Source organism: Palaemon carinicauda, chromosome 18 (genome assembly GCF_036898095.1).
Source record: "Palaemon carinicauda isolate YSFRI2023 chromosome 18, ASM3689809v2, whole genome shotgun sequence".
NCBI lineage: Eukaryota > Metazoa > Arthropoda > Malacostraca > Decapoda > Palaemonidae > Palaemon > Palaemon carinicauda.
In genome coordinates, this window is record NC_090742.1 from 27289960 (window position 1) to 27305963 (window position 16004).

Consider the following 16004-nt stretch of genomic DNA (forward strand, 5'->3'; position numbering starts at 1 on the left):
TATGAGGAGTGACGTCACTGGCGTGGGTTGGGTTAGTGGTAGTAGTGTTGAACGGCACCTCGCTGTGGCGGGGATTTTGAAGAGGAGATATCTAAATAGTGCGAGACCTCTGGTTGTGAATTATCACGCCCCAGTATTTTATACCGACACCTTATATAGGTGAGCGAGCTGGGTTCAACCTGGCATTCCTATGCTTTTTTTCTCTGGTAATATATAGCAGTTATATTCCTTAGAAATAAGTGCTCTAGGAGTAGTTCACTGGGCGGCACAGGTCTCTCGCCCAGAAATAGATTTTTCCTTCGTCAAAATCCCTTTACTAATAATATTTCCTTTAATAAGTTTTAAATCATTAGCTCTGTAAAATTTATTTACGATTGAAAAGGGCTCAACGTTGTTTAACTTCGGTTTCCAAGTTAGGACCGCCTACTCTCAGGAAAGGTCGCATATAAACAAATTTATTTTGATGTTTATTATAAATGGAAAGCTAATCGAAGAGGCCTAATAAAGGCGGTTGAGATATAAAATATATAGAGGAAAATCTATAATTAATTTATAACGTGATAAGATAATTGCTAAAAGCCTAAAACACACTTCCGTCTAAGGGAAGGGTCGGCCATTTAAAAGTCAAAGAAAGTCCATACTCTCTCTCTTGTCATCAAAAATTAAATCTATCCAAAAACGAGTTCAAGATTTAAGATGAAGATAAAACACCTGCACTGCGAAAGCTCAAACCAAAATGAAGTACTTCACCAAATATGTTGAGAAAACTCCAGGTTCTACAGCGAGTATTGATACGTCTTGTCGTCAACGTCGACAGAGAAGAATTGAAGGGTTTGTTTACATGCAAGAGTGGTATCTGGCCGACAGTTGGCGCTGGTGGGCACACCCGCAACCTTCATAGCGATCGCTCGCGAGTTTTTTGAGTGTGTTTTCTGTCGAGCCGCAGAGTTGCAGCTATTATATATTAACCGGCTAAGTTAAATATTTAAAAAGGAATGAATGGCGAGCGATTGTGACGCAGTTCCGGTAGGCTCTGCTGCTTCCTCCGGTGCCTTGGAAGACCGTGGAGGCAGCAGCAGTAGGGGATTCAGCATTATGAAGCTTCATCTGTGGTGGATAACGTCGGAGGGTGGGCTGTGGCACCCCTAGCAGTATCAGCCGAACTCGGTTGAGTCCCTTGTCTGGCTGGGAGGAACGTAGAGAGGAGAGGTCCCCTTTTCTGTTTCATTTGTTTGATGTTGGCTCCCCCCCCAAAAAAAATTGGGGGAAGTGCCTTGGTATATGTATGTATGTATGTTTTGACTCCCACATTGGGGTAGATAAAAGGCTGGAGAATGGGACACGTTGTGTGAGGAAATCTTTATTTAGTCACGGTTTCTGTAATTGTCGCATAATTGTTGCACTGTAAATTGACCTTGACCATGACAGTTATAATCTTGTAATACCTGTAGTCCAAAATCAATAAGTTTTGTATTTTTTTTACCCTCCCTTGATTTTGGACTGCAATGAAAGTAATTTTTTTTCCTTGATAGATCATGACTGTATACCTGTAATACTGAAATGTTTCTTGTAAATAATGAAATTTATTATATTGTGTTATTGGAGCATTGTTGGGAGGAATAGACGTTAATCTAATTTTTTGTTTTTAAGTACTGTATCTCCATTTGTCTGGTAGTTTATCGTCTATTCCTATTGCTTTTTGTTATATCAGAAAACTTAAATAATGTACTGTACCTAATGTAATACATTTAATTTGAGAAGTACCTGAAGGGACGGATGAAGAACTGAATTTATTTTTGCAAGATAAAAAAAAAAATTTCACTTGGATGTACAGAGATTTTGTGGGGTGTTGCTGTCAGTTACGAGGCATTTTTTTGGATGGGCTTAAGGGCTAAGGGGGGGGGTGCAATATATAAGGGTTTGTGTCAAAGAAAGCTAAATGGTTTGCGTGTATTGAAAAAAATATTTTATTTCTCAGATTTTGTATATCTCTCTGTGCACCCCCCCCCCAAAAAAAAATAATGCCTTAATCCGTTATTATTTCTTTTAACAGGTACAGACAGCAGCCCCCTACCCCCAGTAGGGAGAGAAGTTTAGGCTTTTCTGCTAAGTACATAGACAAAAATGAATGTGGTTTATTGCCTGTTACCATTGTGTAAGTGGTCTGTGATGCTGCTCTGTATTCATTTCATATTGCCTGTGAACTGGAAGTCCTTTACTTTGTTGTTAGACTGAATAACACAAAAACGAGTGGTTTTTATTTTTGATAAGTAATAAATAGTTCGTGGAAGGGGCGTAAACAAATGCATTATAAGGCCGTGGTCTATTGCATGTGTTCGGCAGTCAACACCGTAAAGTTGCTTGAATATTTTGTTTCAATGTGCGAAGTAACGAGGAAGAATCTCGTTATATGAGATTGTGTCATTAACATTAATAGTTCACAGGAGCTATTGAAATGGATTGGGACTGTGTTCGAGTTTAGTCTGAATTGTTCCCAAATTATCAAAACCCCTTCCAAGAATGAGAGATTTAGGCACTACTGTTATTGGTAAAAAAAGTTTCGATGACAACGAAACCTTATCACAGTGCAGGTTTACAATTGGAGATTTTCTAGACACTGCTATCATGAGCCCACAGAGATCTGCACAGCGTCGTATGCGGCCATGCTATTCAGAAGCTAAGAATTTTTAAGTAGCTTTGTAGCCTAATGGTAGACTGGATATTGATAAGGACAGTATTGCTTTAGGGAAAAATTATTGCAGTACAGTATTTTCAGAGTTTTATATTTTCTTTTAGTTGCTTGATTAGATAATTGGACCAACCAGGCAATACACACGGTTGCGTTTATCATTTACTAAAACATGTAGATGCTTGTAGCATAGCGTTAGGAACTTATCTGGAATTTTATAGATTTTTGTTTTTTTCATTTACAAATAAATATTTTTTTCTTGTTTTTATGAAGACAGAATTTCATTCCAGAACCTTTCACCATTGTGTTCCCTTCTCAGCCACTTTTTTTTTTACTTAGTATCATTGTTTTTTTTTATATTGAACCTGAAAATGACATCTCTAAAAAAAATAAAATAAATATTCCCTTTCACCTAATGTTCTGACCCTTACTTAAACTTGAACCTATCTAACATGAAATTCAAGCAATTCAGGTAAACAGCTCATTTTTCCAAGAAATGAATCAGCGGTCACGCTACACGTTTATTCAGCAAGCTCAAGGCAAGGGAAGATAAGGAGGAAGTAAGGTTCTTGCTGTGTCCCCTTGCCTAGTATAAAATCAAGGGGTGGTGCCCAGTTCATCCTTTTACCCAGATTTTTGGGTAATCCACCGTTGTATATTTTTTGTGTAGTGAACGTTGGAGTGTGGTCGGTATTCGGACACTAGGCAGTTCAGGTGCTACCTCTGGCCACAGTCCGCAAACCACTACAACAGGACAGGACTGCGCGAAGCAGCAAGCAAAAAGGGGGGGGGGGGGAAATGTGTAGCAATCCAGTAGATCCCAAGGATGTTGCAGTGCATCCTCGAATGCAGCCGCGGGATCTGGTACTGGAGAGCTAAACACGGGAAGCTTGGCGTTGTGCCATGTTGTGAAAGGTCGATGCATGGTTCTTCCCAGAGGTCGAGTACTCGACTCGTGACCCAAGGGTGAAGAGACTATTCTGCCCCTATTACCTGGTTTCTGCGACTTAGGGGGTCTGCCAGAACATTTCTCTTGCCTGGAATGTACCTGGCTGACAAAGTTACGTGTTGTCTCTCTGCCCACAGAAACACCTGCCTCGTCAACTGCTGCAAGGGACGTGAGAGCGTGCCCCCTTGCTTTTTGACGCTCGCGACCACGGATGTGTTGTCGCTCATCAGCACTACTGAGTGCTCTCTCAAACGGGCCTGGAAATGAAAGAGTGCTCTCGAGACTGCCATCATTTTCAGCACGTTGATGTGCAGGTGTTTCTTCTCTTCCGACCACACACCTGACAAGACAAAGTCGTCCAGGTGTGCACCCCAACCTTCCGTGGATGCGTCTGTGAACAGACGGAACTGAGGTGGAGGAGGGTTTATGAGAAAACCCTCTCATGACGTTCTCCTCGTTTAGCCACCAAAGGAGATCCTCCCTTACCTCGCGTTGCATGAGGACCGGATGAGAGGGAGGATCGGTGGCTGCCGACCACTGCTCCTTCAGACACCACTGAAGGGAGCGGAGATGGATCCGCTCGAAAGGAAAGAGCTCCAGCGAGGAGAGGTGTCCTAGAAGAGCTTGCCTCTGAAGGGCTGGAAGCTTTTCCTGCGACAGGAACGGCTGCGCAACCTCTCTGAGTCTGCTTATCCGTTCTTCCGAGGGAAGAACGCAATGTAGTGGTTTTCCGACTATGGCTAGAGGAAGCATCCAAACTGCCTAGTGTCCGAATGCCAACCACAACCCAACGTTCACTGCACAAAAAAAAATATACAACGGTGGAATACCCAAAAATCTAGGTAACAGGTCAAGAGAATGGAGCTCTGGGCACCACCCCTTGATTTATACTGGGCAAGGGGACCCAGCTAGAACCTTAGTTCTCTTTTTTTATGTATCCTGCCTTGATCTTGCTGAATATAAGTAAACTATAGAACATTAGGTGAAAGGAAACATTATAATTTTTTTTTAAATCTGACAACAGGATACAGTGTGGGAGAAAAAAATTATGATAAATAGCTTATTGAAAAGATTTAAAAAATAAGAAAAAAAACAGTGGCTGAGAAGGGGACACGGTGATGTAAGGAACTGGAATGAATTTCAGTCTTCATAAAAACAAAAAATATTTATTTGTAAATGAAACAGAAAAATGGTTAGTAATACATTAACATTGTTTTGTCAATTCAAATAATCAAAGGCAAAATTAGCATCCCTTTACACTCCAGTCTCAAGATAAGATAAACAAATTTTGAATAATAATAAAAAAAAAAAAGAACAATTCACATGCTGGCCACCCACAAGTTTTCCTTAAAAAATATCAAATCAACATGTTTTAGTACATGATAAACACAACCGTGTGTATTGCCTGGGTGGTCCAACTATCTACAAAACAACTCTAATCAACCAACTAACAGAAAATATAACACTGAAAATACTGTACTGCAATAATTTTCCCTCCAGTCTACCATTTGGCTGCGAGGTTACTTAAAAATTCTCAGCCGTTGAACAATATGGCCTTACACGACGCTGTGCAGGTCTCTGTGGGCCCACAATAGCAATGTCTAGAAAATCTCCAATTGTAAACCTGCACTGTGGTAAGATTCTGTTGTCATTGAAAATTTTCTGTCCAACCCCATTAATGCCTAAATCTCTCATTCTTGGAAGGGGTTTTGATAATTCTGTAACAATTCAGACTAAACTCAAACACAGTCCCATTCCATTTCAACAGCTCCTTCAAGTTCAGCCTAAGCATCTTACAGCATAAGGGTTTCTGGGGCTTCAACTTCATATGGCTTAACAGGTTCACAGCCAAAATTAACACAAACTAATCATCTCTAACTGGCCTCCTCCATCTCCCACAAGATGGTGCAGGCGCTTGATCCTGGCAGGGGCTTGTCCCACATCAAAAACACCTGTTACAATGGGCTTATGCTTCAGTTAACCTCAGACTACACATTACGATTCCTTACGATTCCTTTAGAAATATCATGTCATCTTCCTCATTTAATATATTTTACTCATTTTCATTATTCACTTAATAAAAACTGTTTCCCACTTTTTTCCTTTAGTAACGCTAGCATCAGAAAGGATCCTCTATCTTTGGAAAATGTGGAACGTTTAATTACAGAAAATGACGGAAACATGACGTGCCTATGAGTTTCTTTCCTATATACATGCAGTACTCTGAAGTCTAAATTTCCCTCCCTACTGAATGTAGGGGGCTGCTGTCAACACCTGAAAAAAACAACAATAGCCTAACGGATTAAGGCATTTTTGGGAGGGCACAGAGGGGTATTCAAAACAAAAAATAATAGTTTTTTTCCAGCGAGCTGCTGCAGAGTCGATCAGCACTCCAAGAAACTTCACCTTCTGCTTCGGAATGAGGTTCGACTTCTCACAGTTCACCACGATCCCCAGATTGCCACAAACTACCAGAAGCGAGTCTCGATCCTGAATCAACTGCTCCTGCGAGGGAGCGAGAATCAGCCATTCGTCGAGGTACATCAGTAGGCGGATGCCCCTCGAGTGGGCCCAAGCTACTACCGTCGTGAACACTTGGGGAGCTGTGCACAGTCCGAAGCACAGGACTTTGAACTGGTGCACCATGCCCTGGAAGGTGAAACGGAGGTACTTTCTAGACGACCGATGAACTGGTACTTGAAAGTACACGTCCTTCAAGTCTATCGAAAGCATGAAGTCGTACTGCCTGATGGCTAACAGCACAGTGCGAACTGTAAGCATCTTGAACGCAGTTTGCTGAACAAACTTGTTCAATGTCGAAAGGTTGATGATCGGTCTCCAACCTCCTGTCGCCTTCTCGAGAAGGAAGACACGACAGTGGAACCCTGGTGACTGATCATGTACGACTTCTAGCGCATCCTTATCCAACATTTCGTGGACATCCGCCTCCAAGGCCAGAGCCTTCAGAGATGTTGGAGCGTACGTGTGGAACGCTATTGGAGTGGAGGATAGGGGGGGCCAATGAAGCACGAACAGGAGCTTGTACCCTTCGCGAAGGGTCAACACTACCCATTCCTCGGCCCTGAGGTGCTGCCACATCACCCAATGGCGCGATAGGCATCCCCTACCCTTGGCAGCATGGGAAGGGGAAAGCCAATCTCAGCATTTCCCTTTCCCTTGCTTGCCCCTGTTCTTTCCCCGACGTGGAGGAGCTCCTGAGGGAGGCTGAAAGGTCTGTTTGGGGGCAAAACCCTTCTGAACAGGAGCAGGTCTCGGCGGCACAGGCGCATCAGGAGCACGACCAGTGGTACCCTTGGTACTTCCCATGGGCTTGGCCTGGCTGCGAACGGTTTCACGGGACCAGGTCCTTTGAAACTCACACCCTGCGCCTGGTGGATAATGGAGTCCTTCGAGTGTAGGTGCCATTTATCCCCACGGTCCGAACTTCCTCTGGTGAGAGAGAGAAGTTGCAGCTCTAATAGGAGTGTTCGTGAGTGCCAGGGCCTCTCCTGAACCATTCTGTCTCGCCAAACGCGCGGCTACTGCCTCACGTTTTTTGAGGATCAGATTGGCATACTGGGTAGCAGGCTGGTCCAAGAGAAAAGCAACAGCTTTCCCACCAGACAAAGCCAGGTTCCTGTACTGTTTCATGTGTTCGGGGGTAGCGAGCTTGGTGTCCCGCGCAAACACTGTGGCCGTACCACACCAGTGGTCGGGCCACGAAGCAGCATGGAGAGAAGCTACAGAGATGGACTCCATAGTTGAAATCTCAGAGGCCAAGAGGGCCAGTCTCTGGGATTTCAAGCTCTTGACTGAGGAACCCCAGCAAGCGCTCCAACCGCGGGGTCGAGAGGGAGAGGACAAGACACAGAAGACTCTGTGACCTAGTACCTCTTCTGTCGCTGAAGTAGTTGAGGGAAAGCTTGTTTGAACCTTGGCTCCTAAGCGAGTCACCAGGTCCTGCGATCTGGTCACTCTATCGGTCCAATGCTCGAGCAGCTTGTCTCAACCAGGGTAGTGTGAGGGGCCGTGAACTGTCTTCGAGAGCTCCCCATAGGATCTCCAAGGCTGTACACTTATCTCAGACACTACCTCAGGAGGAGCCCTGAGGCCATTAATCTCTGGCATGAGGTTAATGACATCTAGGAACGGCGACTCCACCTCGGGATCTTTTGTCTCCACGGCCGGTGAAGGCCGTGGAAGTGGCTGATCCTTCGGTCCCCCATGAATACCCTCGCTCTGGTCCTAGGACCGAATCAGGCGTGTATTCAGGAGTCAAGGAAGGACCCTGGCAGGGTTCATCCCCGACGGAATGCATCGAGGTTCACTGCAACCGAGTGCGTGACTGGTCACTGCGAGCCCCACGAAGCTCCCGAAGAAGCTCGAGCGCGAGCGGTGCCGCTGGGAACTGCAGCGCTAAAACCAGAAGGTATAGACAGGTTAGTCGCGCAAGTGGTGCGCGCGGCCTCACCTGTTACATGGCCAGAAAGCATGGGAGTTGGCTGCATCTCACGAGGCTGGTATGCACAAGAGCTAGCCTGGTCGTGCACGACTGGCTCCCATGCTGCGAGGTGGCTCCATGCCAGGCCCCAGTTGCACGGGTCGAGTGCGCGGCTGTCTAAGCCTGCTCCCTGCTCACGCGACACATGAGTCGCTTAGTCGGTCCGCGTGGAGGTAGTCATGCGTACCGCGGATTCTTCACGAGAGACCACAGCAGAGATTTCTCGTGCTGAAGCCAGGGTTCTCCTTTCCCCGCTCAAGAGCGTTCGAGTCTGAGAAGCAGATCGGGGGCCCGAGGACCCCGTCACCATGCTCTGGGAGACGATACCTACGCCCTCGAGCAAGGTTGTCGTGCATAGAGGCCTTGCGCGAGATTCGCCGTGAACAATCCCACTAGAGCGGGGAACACTGGAATCTCGCACATCGCCCTAATTCTCCGGAGGAGAAGAGGTGTCTCGGGGGCGCCATGACCCTTCAACTGCAACTGGCCTTCCTGGACCTCTTCGCTTTCCTCTTCTTCCCCTTCCTCTTTCCCCTGGGGGAGAAGAGTCAGAGTCAGAAGACGAAGAGGAGGAGAGAGGAGGAGGAACTAGAAGAGGAATAAGCCCACGCTTCCTCTTCTTGTGCCCCCTCCAAGGTACTAGAACGTTGGTCGAGGCAACAGCAGACGACACTGGACGAGGATGAACAACCTGAGCCATGTCCGTAGGAAGAGCCGTGGTCGGTGAACTTGGTGAACCTAAAAAACCTAATGTCTCCACAAGAGTTTTCGCAGATTTTAATTTCAACTGACTTGCGGGCGAAGCTGTAAAGGGTTTGCCAGCAGTCGTTAAAGAAATCTCAGTGATTAAAACCTTACTCTCCCTTGTTGTAACCGGGAGTCCTGCAATTATTTTACCTTTGGAAAAAGTTTGCATTTTGCCAGGAACAAATGCTTTATCAGGAACATCGTCAACAACAACAGGGGCATCAGTGAACATGGGAGTCGATAAAGTTACAGCCCAGGGTTGCCAGGTTTCCTAAGTGAGAAAAGGCCAACTTTGATCCAAAAAGGCCAAAGGTATAGCCTTTAAGGCCAACCTTTTATGATATTGCTAAAGGCTAATCGATTTCAAATAAAAAAAGGCCAAATTTGATGTCTTTAGCTGAAAAAGGCCTTGCTTGCAATCCTGTCACAAATTCAATTACATTCATGTGTTCATCTACAATCGTATCATTTAAACGGCGTCTTAACAAATTTAAGTCAAGCTTACCTAATAATCCGAGTGACGTCCAAAATTCCCCCTTCTTACCAGGTAACGTGTCTTCATCAGTATCAGACGGTCCAACAATCTGTCGGATGTCTCTCGGGATCGCCAAAATAGAGGGAGCGCTAAGGTCAACCGCTCCCCCGGCGAAACCCGAGAAAACCCCAACAGGCTGTGAATCCGGGCTTCCCAAAATGGTGGCCAGGATTCACACTATGGCAAGGAGAACCTTGAGAGCAAGGTTTTCCCCTACATGTCGAGCAGAGCGTGTGCGGGTCTACAGAAGGTGACGAAAGCCACCAACTGCAACGCCTGCCATGGCCTGCACAACATCGCATCTTAAAGAGTAACTTTCTCCTTTATAACAATGACCAATCACTAGTACACAAGCACAAGAGAAGGCAAAGGGTTGCAGCGTAGAGAGCGGAGAGTAGCACAACCATCCACAATGAGCCGAAGCGAGTGAATGAGGAAAGTGGGCTGGCGGTTGGGGGGAGGGGGCTAAGCTCCACCCCATACCGCCAGCCAACTGATCAGCACAACTGCCTGGTTTTCTTTCTCTTCGGCTTCAGCTGAGCTGAAGCGAATTCCTATATTAAATTATTACGAGATTTGTATACCATGTCGGCACAAATCATCATTGAGGTATAGTCTACCGGCACACCAAATTTCATGCTTGTTTCACCAAACCCACAATTCTTCCAAATAATTCACCTATCTGCAGTACTACCCTAAATTTCTCATGAGATAATATTTTTGCATGAATTTTCCCAGTTACTGCTTTCAAAGCTTATACCATTTTCAACTCCTTAGCTTATGTTAATACTGCCTGAACTCTCTTTGATTCTTCCCTTGATTCATTCTTACTATTTGTCCATGCTATTAGAATCTTAACTCCCTTATAAAGCACTCTCCTAACTACTTCCTAAAATTCCAAAGTTCAACTTTCAAGCCCTACAGAAAAATAAGTACAGTAAATAAAGTTTGAAAGAAACAATTACAAAAAGGCAATATATAATTCTGTACTCACCACACAACCAGAAACATAACAAAACCACAAATGCTGGATCATCTCTTGCAAACTGGGCTTTGGTTTCTGAAATGATAGAAAAAAAGAGAGATAATTTATAACAGCAGTTCTAAGACAAAAACTTAAACTTTACAATACTTCATGTTGCGATATTAATGAACTTTACTAGATTCAAAATAGTGACCTGTCCTTTAACACATAAATTAGATATTTCTAAATAATCTGTAATTTTTTCTAATTATATATACCTGAGCTCTTTAGATAAATGTTTTCAGCATAGGTGGAGTCTAGCCATAAACTTTTATGCGAGAGGTCAGCAACTATCCGCTTGTTAGCAGGGGTGGGGGGGGGTGTAGGCCAGCCACTCCCCTCACACACTAATCCAGTGATATATATTGTATGTCCTTTTTTAATACTGGCAGGACTTCTAGGGGGACAGATGATGGCAGGACAAGTATGAGTACAGAGCTCAGATTTGTGTAGTTAGGAAAAATACATATGACCTCCAAATTTGTCATTTGTTCCTACCAAAATACAAACCCTTCACACTTTACTATGGAGAATCACCCTTAGGTGGGTGGAAGTCCAAAACCCCAATTGGCTGGGAAATTTGACCTGGGGTATAGCTCTGAGCTAATTAAGAGTGCAAGAGAAATACCCTTACATCTCAGGAGCTCTCAGCCTCATGAGCTGTAGAGTTGACAGTCTAGGCAATCCTGTTGAATGAGTGGAAAACAAACACTGTGACTTGATTAGATAAAAACAAAGAGATAAACACTTCATAATTAAACCTAGACATTGCGTGACTACCCCTCCCATGGAGAATGGGGACATAACAAAACATACAAAATATTTGAGACCACACATGGGAAATGATTGTTACCTACAGTCGGAGGTAGGTCATTTTGCAGAGTCCTCCAAATACTGTGCCCCAAAAGAAAAGATGAAGGAAGAAAAGGCCAGTAATGTTGTCCATTCATTCCAGAGTAACACAGGGTGACATCTGTCCTCGATCGACTGCTACTTGTTCTGTAAGGGAGCTGAGGTAGATTGCACCACTTGATGAGTGGCCAACACATGTTGTAGGGAGAATGTATCTAGGTTCCTGTGGGTTACTTCTTGCAGATAGTGGATGGTGAAGGTTGTCTGTCGTTGTCAAACGCCCGCTTGTAGAACCTGTGCCACAGAGAAGTTTGTCTTACATGCTAGGGACATACATACTCCCCTAACATCATGAGCGCGGGGTCTACGATCTCATTGAGGAGAACCAGAATTCAGGGCATGGTTAATGACCTGCTGAATCCATGTGGAGATCATATTCTTCATGAATCTCCTCTTGACTCATGCTGAGCAAAATTACATTGTGCACTCACCCTGGGAAATCACATGTGGCTGGAATTTGAAGAACCTGCCTACAACTTCTTAGATGGGAGAGGAACTGCTGACGAAGCGTCAGTTTAGAAAACGAGATGGACTGGAAGGGAGCTGTGTGCTCCTGCAGTGCCCCAAGCTTTAGCAGCTCCAAATGTCATTCCTTTATGAGGGAACACAAAAGCCACAAATGACGAAAGGTATCAAGAGAGCTAGACTCCCCACAGTTGGCGGATGCAGCCATTTTGCTAAGGGTCCTCCCGGCCCGAAGGTTGTCAGGGGGTTGAACGGACATCACTCTTGCATGAACGTCAGCCAGGGAAGTAAGAGGCGCCAGAGAAAGAAGACGGGACTTCTTCAACCTTGAGGAAGACCCAGATGGAGAAAAATCCCTTTTAGACTTCTTCCGTCACCTACCGTACTGTACTGCTCCTACTGAAGGGATGGTCACTCACAATAATTGTTGCAGGGAGAAGCCTGTGTGCAGGAATGTCGTTTGCACGAAAGGCAAAGTCGGTGAGGATCTGTCTCTGCACGCAAGGGCGGCCCGCTTTTGCTAGGTCAACCCGCATACTGTAGTTGCAATCCTCAAAGACCAGACACAGCTGCAAAGAGAAAGAGAAAAATTAAATTTTATACCTTGGTAAGAATAAAGTGATTTTGAGCAAAGCGAAAAATCTTTTTTTGGGTGATATGGCCATGTCGTCCTGATGGAAGGTTCCTTTGGGCAGCGTTCTAAGGGATATTTGGCTACAGTGATACTCCCAGAGAATTAACCACAGGTTTCCAGAATTCTAACTCCTGACACGAGTATCCTCAATATAACTTTTAAGGATATCGCATAATATCAGAGGACGTATTTCTTGATACGACACATGGCAGTCTTCACCCTGAATAGAATTTACGCTTTCAGGGGGAAGAGTGGCAAGTTTGAAGGGGATCCGTTATCAAGGTTACCCGGTGGATCCCCTCCCAGTACTACCACGGAGTACTATTCCTTGTTGCAATTAAGCATGGATAGCCGCAGAGAGAGTAGTTTCGGGTGGGGACTTTTTGTTACTTAGTTGTATACTCCTTTTTTAAAAGGAGGGAGGGTCCATCAGGACGACATGGCCTTATCACCCAAAAATAGATTTTTCGCAACCGTTTTTTGGGCTCAGCCATGTCGTCCTGATGGAAGTTTACCAAAGAATTACTTGAAAGTACTATATCTGTGGGTTTGTATAAGTGCCTTTACTTTGACCAAGTTCCTTATATGGTCTCCCAGACCTAATATATATGACATTACCATTATTTGTCATATCCACTAAGTTTGGAACTAACTTAGGGCTTCCTGCCCCCTGCAGGGAAATTGTCGATATCGACTATAAGGCGTCAAAGTTTGTATTTCGTAGGAACTAAGTGGAACTTTTTAAAGATTACCAGGTTGTTTTTACAGAGGTTATACTGTCAAGTATATTATTTTTAGGAAAAATAAAAGGCTCTGGATAATTTATTCGATTTCATGCATGGCTAATAAGATGCGGATACATTTTTATGTATATTATTTGTATAGACAAATATAAAAATACAATGACAAATGTATCATAAATAGAATCCTTTGGACATTTCAATACCTTCGGGTATATATATATTTAACCTGTAAGGGAAGAAATACATATATTATGGATTAGTCATAGGTGCCACTCAGTATTGTGAAATTAATTGAATGATTTCACTTCGATGTTGGATATGTTTCAACACTGTACGAATGTTCACACGGCACTGGTGTTATTGGTTAGATTCTACACCTATATAGAACAGTCAGAGGGATTCTCATTAAAAAGATATTACACTCAAGATGCTAATACCTGTCCACCCAGTTGACTGTAAAGTCCCACACAGTCCACTGTTCATCGCAACACTAGACGACAGGTTTTTATAACACTACCTGCCGCCACCACAAAGTGTTTTATTTCATGCACTTGCTTCGTGTAATGTTTATAGAAGACTCTAGAAGATTTCCACCCAGTGTATGAGCGGAGTCTATCAAAGTCCATATGTTGAAAGAAGTTCAACGAGGAAGCAACTTTTCTAGGATCGTGACCTCCGGGTGTACTGTCAGGATCCGCTCTGCGAATAAAGTAGGTGAGTTTCGCCCTCAGTTGTTTTAGGGATAAGTTTGATCCTGAGGTTTCTCCAAGGAAGAGCTGTCCCTCCTTGAAGTCTGAAGTTCTTCGAAGATAGACCTTAAGTCACTCTACTGGACATAGAGAGACATCTTCCTTCAGAGGGCAGATTCTCCAAGGACCCCACCTTTTGGTGGGCAGCTCGTTTTTGGCGAGAAAGGCAGGATCGGGAAAGAGATTCAGTTCTCCCTCTTCTGTGAACTGAATATGACCCTCGTTTCTAGATAGGGCCACTATTTCACTAACTCTAGCCCCTGAGGCTATAGCGAACAAGAATATCACTTTCTGTGTTAGATCCTTTAGGGTACAATCTTCGTTGTTCAAGTTCGAAGCATAGTGCAAGACTTTGTCCAATGACCATGATATGGGCTTTGGAGGGGTTGCTGGTTTGAGTCTAGCTCATGCTTTCGAAATCTTATTGAAGATTTCGTTTGACAGGTCCACCTGGAAGGCGTAAAGAATAGGTCTAGTCAAAGCTGACTTACACGTACTTATTGTTCATGAAGGTGGATGAAGAAGGAAAGGCAAAAGTCTATCGAGATTTTTGCCGGTCTGTTTGCTTTAACAAAGGAGACCCACTTCTTCCAGGACGATTCATGTTGTCTTTTGAGATCCCGAACCTTTTCTTGGCTGCTAAGGCGAGAAAATCATGAGATGTAGGTTTTGGGTTCTCAATGATGAAGCGTAGACAGTCAACTTCTGAACCAGTTGGGATAGAACTGGATTCAGTAGAGGAAAAAGCTTCAGCTTCAGTTCTATCACTAGAGGGAACCAATTGCTCCTGGGCCATGTGGGGGCCACTACTGTTGCTGTTCCCTTGAAGGATCTCAGCTTGTTGAGGACCTTCAGCAGGAGATTTGTTGGCGAGAACAGATAGATATGATTCCATCTGTTCCAAACGAGGGACATAGCGTCCGTCGCTTCTGCCCGAAGGTCCTCGTATGGGGACACATATCGAGGTAGTTTCTTGTTGTCGTTCCTTGCGAAGAGGTCGATCTACAGTTTTGGGACTTTTTCCAAGATGAAGGAGAATGAGTCTGCGTCGAGGGACCATTCTGTCTCTATCGGTTTTTGCCTGGATAGAGCGTCCGCCGTCACATTGCGGAACCCTTGCAGGTGAACTGCTGATAAGTGCCATCTTTTCTTCCTTGCCAAGCGAAAGATGGCTAACATCACATGATTAATGTAGGGCGATCTCGAGCCTTGTCGGTTCAGACATTTCACTATTACTTCGCTGTCCAAGACCAGCCAGATGTGGGCTGATCTGTGAGGGGATAGTTTCTTCAACGTTAGGAAGACTGCCTTGGCTTCCAGAATGTTGATATGAAAGGTCTTGAACTGGTGCGACCAGTTCCCTTGTACTTTCCTTTGATGGGAATGGCCTACCCATCCTTCCGGTAAGGCATCTGTGTGGATGACCACTGAAGGTTGAGGTGGTTGTAAGGGAATTGTCCTTGTTAGGCTCTTGACCTTTGACCACGGTCTTAGAAGCGATCGCAGTAGGGTCGGTGTTGATCTCTGTTGATCTTTTAGTGTTTGATGCGCAACTTCTCCAGACTCCCGACACATCCTTCAGTTGTGCTTTCAGCACTGGGTCTGTCACTGCTGCGAACTGGAGAGAGCCCAGTACTCTTTCCTGTTGGCATCTTCAAATCTTATTGGATTTCAGTAGCCTCTTGACAGAACCCACAATCTCTCTCCTCTTCTTCGGTGGGATGGAGAGGCGGTGTGACTGCAAGTTTCAATGGATTCCTAACCATTGAAACTCTTGAGCTTGAGAGAGGCGAGACTTCTTGTAGTTGATCTTGAAGCCCAGATGAGCCAGGAACTGGATCACCTTCGTGGCTGCCTGCAGACAAGCTGTCTTGGATGCTGCCCACACCAACCAGTCGTCCAGGTATGCTGCTACCTGAAAGCCTTCTAAGCATAGCTGTTGGACGACTGTGTTCGCAAGTTTTGTGAATATCCTTGGGGCTATGTTTAGTCCAAAGGGCATGGCTGTGAAGACATAATTTGTCTTCTGTAGTTTGAATCCTAGGTAGGAGGAGAG

The 16004-nt window shown here is 44.6% G+C and overlaps 1 protein-coding gene across 5 annotated transcripts in view; it reads right to left on the reverse strand.

The window, feature by feature from the left end:
• Unc50 (Unc50 RNA binding protein) overlaps positions 1-16004 on the reverse strand; it is a 218876-nt gene that overhangs the window by 110252 nt on the left and 92620 nt on the right. For all 5 annotated transcript variants that reach the window (XM_068392189.1, XM_068392192.1, XM_068392191.1 and 2 more), the window contains exon 4: positions 10416-10481. In XM_068392189.1, the coding sequence (XP_068248290.1) occupies positions 10416-10481 (66 nt within the window). The remainder of the gene's footprint in view (positions 1-10415; positions 10482-16004) is intronic.